This window comes from Bombus flavifrons, chromosome 8 (genome assembly GCF_040668555.2).
Source record: "Bombus flavifrons isolate JBK064 chromosome 8, iyBomFlav1_principal, whole genome shotgun sequence".
In the NCBI taxonomy this organism is placed as follows: Eukaryota; Metazoa; Arthropoda; class Insecta; order Hymenoptera; family Apidae; genus Bombus; species Bombus flavifrons.
Window position 1 is genome coordinate 5,514,420 of NC_138449.1, and position 6,000 is coordinate 5,520,419.

General features: G+C 38.2%; 1 protein-coding gene across 1 annotated transcript in view; it reads right to left on the reverse strand.

The window, feature by feature from the left end:
* LOC138182494 (uncharacterized) overlaps positions 1 to 3,963 on the reverse strand; it is a 57,512-nt gene extending 53,549 nt beyond the window's left edge. Inside the window, exon 1 of the mRNA XM_069118402.1 lies at positions 2,658 to 3,963. Within this exon, the coding sequence (XP_068974503.1) occupies positions 2,658 to 3,963 (1,306 nt within the window). The remainder of the gene's footprint in view (positions 1 to 2,657) is intronic.
* Positions 3,964 to 6,000: the final 2,037 nt, after the last annotated feature.

Here is a 6,000-nt window from a genome sequence, read left to right on the forward strand (position 1 = left end):
TATATTCTCAGAAAGTTACGATTTATTGATATCCTTTTCATTTTAATTACTTTTAATTTAGTTTTACTTTAATTTATTAAGGTGAAGGGTGTGGAGATTGTTGAAGCGTTATGAAATGTTTTTCATGTAATAATTTCAGGAATTAGAAAATCGTTTATTGATTATTGCATCCACGGTGTCAAATTTTCTTCAAAATTTAACTTTGTTTTACTCATTTATGAAGTTCGAATAACTGGCATTGCCTAGGGATTTCAAACGTCACAGTTTCTTTCCAGAATCGATAACATGTCGATAGTTGGTAAGGTAGAAGTTTACCAAACCAGTAACTTGATAAATTCGAATCAAAATTTATGATGCACAATGTGCAACGTGTTATAATTTATATAGTTTAAAATGATACAGTCAAATATCCTTTCCGCGTGTTAGATTCATTCGGGAAGAATCTTTATACATGTCCTTTTTATATTGTTCTTGTTATGTCATGTATGTCTTCTACAATAATTTTATTCGTTTAACCTTAATTAATATTTAATTTCTCCCCAATTTGATATTCTTGCACAATTATACATGAGATTTGCCATATTTGTCCAGAGAATGTTCTCATTTGCAAGGTAGAGTGCGCTATGTTACCTCTATAATATTATGCATGTCGGTATTTCAGTCTTGATAAGGCTAGTTATTTCGTTTTATGCAAATATTTTGGTTGCATTAGCTTGAACTCTTTCCAAAAGTTATATCAAAGAATCATTTGTAACGTATCACAAAAAAGAAACAAATAAAACCAGTAAAAAAGCAGAATAAACAACTAATAGAAAATAGAGTTTATTTAGCTCTTTAAATTAATTAGCAACTAAATGTACATTATTTCTACATAGTTCACAATTACTAAAAAAATGTACATGCAAAAAATAGGAACAATTCTTTATTTCGTTTGATATATTCTTTAAAACTCTCCAAATTTGATGCCTCGAGATCGCAATTTTTACAGCAGCGCATATAACTGTCGTAAAATACGTTCAATTTTCTACAAGCGCCTCAACGACTGTGATAACCTGTTCAGAATTTTACATTTTCGTATAAAGGGTCACGAACATTTATCCCAGCTATAAAACTTCATAAAACTTCAAATTGTCACTAAAAGGAAAAACAGCATCGTTTTCCAATTTTCCTTAAACAACTTCTAAAATAATTCACCCTTACATAATGAAGACAATAAGTCCATAATTCCAATTTACGCAAGTTTAATAGAGGACATCCTAGGGAAGCGAAAAAATCATCATCGATTTTCCAGAATACTCTCGTACCTGTGACATCCACTTTAGCTAGAATACCAGTGTGCTTTCTTGCTCGTTGCCTAATGATATCTTGCTTTAACATTCCGATCGCCGCACAACACGACGTCTTAATAAATAAGTAGGTATGATGTAAACCGCTCACCTTGTAATTTTAACGAGGTTCCATTTGAAATGAAAAGAGAGAAGTAAATAAATGAGTAGAATATCGTAGCGATCCTAAGATCGATATCCATGGAGACAGTTTTTCTCGGAGGAGATTGAGCATCGAAGTCGACATAGCTGATCCGACAAACGTTCTACGATCCTTTCTACGATGCACGTGCTTCGCTTCGTGTAAACTCATGTAGGTTAAGAGTGCACGGTCGTGTGTAATGTAGAACAGGACTCGTAGAAGCCACGAGTGCTAGTTACGGTAGGTAAGTACCGTTTGCCGGGGCGACAGTTGCCGTGCCGGTGTATGAAATCGCGTATATGTTGCGCGTATCTTGCCTCTGCATTTCCTCGTCCAAGTGAAAAGTTTCGCTTCTTATCGAGTTAATTTGGCCATTACCGTGTGGAGCAGATGCACGCATTCATCGTTTGTATCTATACGAGCAATTCACGTGTTTATGCATGGCTTTTTTAATTACTCGGGGAACACTCTGGTGGTTAAATTGCGTGTAGGCTAAATTGAAAAGTGAGAATTTGTTTTCTGTTACTTTCGAGTGAATTTAATGTCGTTTTAAGTGAAACATAATTATGAATTTTGGTGTCTTTTATAGTTGTGTTTAAGATGTTGCGTTATGTAATTTTATTTTTTAATGCTTTTCAAGTGTTTTTTTTTCAAGTTTAATGTTTTCATTTTTCCTTTTTTTTATTGAACGAGAGTGGAGCTAACAACACCTTATCACTTATTACTTTGATATGCTTTATTTTTTTAATGTTTTTTGACGAGTATTATATATATATAAGATATTCTGTGAAATAAATCTCCAAATCGATCGAAATTCGTATGGACCAGATTTCAACGTAAAACGCTTCAGTTTATTTCTAAGTCCGTTGATACAGACGCAAATGATATACAACAATGATCTAAGCTTGATAAACAAGAAACAATATTGTAGATAAGAATAATGAAGAAGTAGGAACGAGAGGAGAAACCATCGTATATTCACAATTTTAAAAATACGAAGCAGAAGAGTATCTATAATACATTTTTCTATAAAATTGTTAAAATCTCAATGCAATAAGCCCTAGATATACCATCGACTTCAATTTCAAAAAATACATCGTTAACAAGCAGCAATACATACTTTTTAAACGTTTTATGAAACTATTGTCACACTTGCAGAAACAAGCTATCAATTCTTAAATAATTCATACCTGTATGTCCCACGTTACATCGAAATTGTTCGACCATCGAAGACAGCAATACACCAGATCCAAGTTGCACCCCGTGGCAGATCAATTGCACTAGAATCGCGAGTAGCACGATCACATGACCCCAGCCACCCTCTGGATAATAATGTCTCTTGAGGGTGATTTTCTTGCGAGCATTCATCGCGGTGAGAGATTCTTCCCCTTCCTCTTGTTCATCAAGCAGATCCTCATAACCAGGAATACTACCCAGCCCACCTTCGAGGATTAGCTGCTCGGAGAATCGTCTCCTCATCATTTTTGGCGTTATACTTATGCTACTTCTTCGACGTTCGTTCGAAACGTCTCTTGAACCTTCATCCTTTTTCTCCTTTCTCTGCCGCGCGGCGGAACCGCGCTTGTCTATGTTTCTTTCGGGAGTTTCTTTCAATGGATCGGTCTCGCGACTCTCATTATGCAAAGGCGTCCAAGATTCGTTGATTCTGGAGATCTTCTCCGGAAAGAAGCGAGGATAGGTTCTTGCGATGATTGGTTTGGTTGCATCAACCTCGTCGCTGTTTCTTCTAGCGCATTCAATTGCTCCTCTAGCGAACGCTTGTTCGGAGAATCGGCGATTATCTACACGGCCGATCTTGCAGCCGCGTGGCGACTGCGTTTGATCCGAATGCCGACGCTGGATCACATCGTCGACGAGTTGAGCCTCACGACCGTCCTCCTTGATTTCATGGAACAGACTGACGACCGAGTTCCTGCCGGAAGAGGGTGGCAGGATGCTCTGGCAGGTGGACACCGAATAACTAGAATCTTTCCTCTTAAAACCGGCTAGGAATGTGTGATCTCTGCTCGAACAACTGGAGATCTTGCGACGATAGTATTGACACTGGCTGCACCGGCACTGGCAACGACACTGACACTGACAATCGGATAAGATCGACATTTTTGCCATGAGAAAGCAACGACATCTTGCTAGCCGGTTCCATATTTCGGGATGGGACAAAAATATTTCTGGTATCTCGATGCTCTCGTTCCAAGACCGGCTGGTGTCTGTAGACGAAGTTCTAGTTAGGTCCCGTTTCAATACAGAGCTTTCCATGGACCAACTCTCCGATTCTAAACTGGAATTGTCTGGTAATTTTGGTATCTTTTGAATGATAAATTGCTGAGATTTTATTGGAGCTTCTGCGTGACGACTGCTTCCAGACGATTCGTCAGCAGTCGCATTCTCGTTAATCATCGCGGCGCTATAAGAGTCACGACGTTTTCGATATGTATCACTGTTCGAGGGAATTGATGAACTACACCCTACGTCCATTTCGAGGGCTGATTTTTCGCGATGAAAATAATGATTAGACGGCGATCGATAAATCGCGTGCTATACAGCATGCGGGTACTTGTTGCAGCAGGTATTACCCCGTTCAATGGGCATTACCTCGGGCGAAATAGTTTGTGCGGTTTTATTTCATGATTTTTATGGACGCTGATGATAATCTTGGAGCGAAATCGATGGTGAGGAAATTAATATCTGTCTGATAGATGGTTTATTTACTCCTGGATTACTTATTTTTGAATTATTTTAAATAAATACTTCACTCCGTGTCAGATGTTTTATATTATACACACTAGAGTCTCTTCGTCATTGTTGAACTTAACATGTTTGCTATCATAGTAAATCGAAACAAAACGTTCATCGCAGTTCGTATCTGTTTGTTTCACTTTTATAGAATATATTTTACTGTAAACAATAACTGTCTGAGATTGGTACTTTTACACTAAACACTAATTTCTTGAGAATATATTCATAGCTCAAAATTAAATTCAAGTTAGTCGCGAATTAATCTGAAATTAATCTACTAGCGATTTTGTTAACCATTACCTCAAAACGATTTAAAATTTATATTATTTAGTTAAACTAAACTCAATAACAAATATATAGTTCGGTAATTCGTCGCGTGAAAAAACTATATCTCAAGTCACGAACTCGATCGAATATCACAGCAAGAAACGAAACCACAATATTCTTCCTCTCCAAAGTGTTTTGCATTTCACGATCGTTTCGCGAACACGGACGATTTCGAACTGGCCCACGTGTCCGCACGAAAGGTTACGTTTTACCTGTCGAGAGCAAGCAAATTAATGCTTGTCCCTCGTAAGAAGGCTCATCGGTCCTTCGTAAATGCATCGTGATGCCTTGCACGCGTGAAACAAGTACGTGAGGCTTTCGCGACGCGGCCAGACTGTCGATACAACGATTCTCCTTTTCTCTGACTTTGGTCTTGCTACACGATTTCGTATCGGATAAATTGAAGAGCTCACCATTGCGGTTATGCGCCGATCGAAACACACAGTTGGTCTTGCTTTTTACGGTCGTTGAGTAACGATTACATTTCCAAAAAATATTATAAGAATTTGTTTTTTGTTCTTCCTTATTCTTATTTGCTTTTCTTTTTTTTTTTTTTTTATTTCTTTTACTCCTAACCAGTACTTGTGAAATCAGACACGTAATCTCACCGTCTGAAATATTGTACACAACATCGTTAACGAAGCGAGACGTTTCATTTGCATGCGGCAAAATCGAGAAACCTGAAAAACGAAGCCACAGTATTTTTTTCGCGCGATATGAGAATCACCTTCAACAAACTGATACGACGCGTTCCGTATCTCCGTTTTGGAAAAGAGTGTCGAGATAAGTTGATTACAAGTGGAATTATTGACCACTCACGGCAATTCATTGCGCGAATCTCCGATAGCGGGACAAGTGACCTGCTGAGCCAGCGAGTTGGTATTTAAATTGACCAGGGGTGTAAAGAGTGTGTGCAAAAACAAACGATCGTTCGTAATAGTTGACTTATGGTTATTAAAACGGGGTTTCGAGAACCGTTGATTGGACCAAAGAGTTGTTTATGCCACCATTTGTCTCTTAACTCGAGCCCTCTTCGTTTTAAAGTAAGAGCCAAGTTGCCATTTTATTTCGCTTAAGCGTATTTAAATGCACGGCCGTCCAATACAATTTTTAACTGAAAAATTGCAATCTTCCCATCTGAATGATTTCAAATTTCAACTCGAAACTTACCAATGAGTACTTCGAGAAGATCGCACCATTGAAAACATGACTCGATGCTTTCAAATTTTAACTTCAAAGCTCCCTCGACGAACATTCCTCGCATCGATACTTCGACAAAATCACTCTAACGGAAATATGACTCAACGTATCTTAAATTTCCCAGTCCCAACAACAACCCATCCACCAGTTTGAGACCAAGTACCTGTCGGCATTTCTTATCGCGAAGCCTCAAAGGGTAATTTCGCATCTCGAAGCGAACAGTCTCTCGAGAGCCTCTACCCGCGTGTA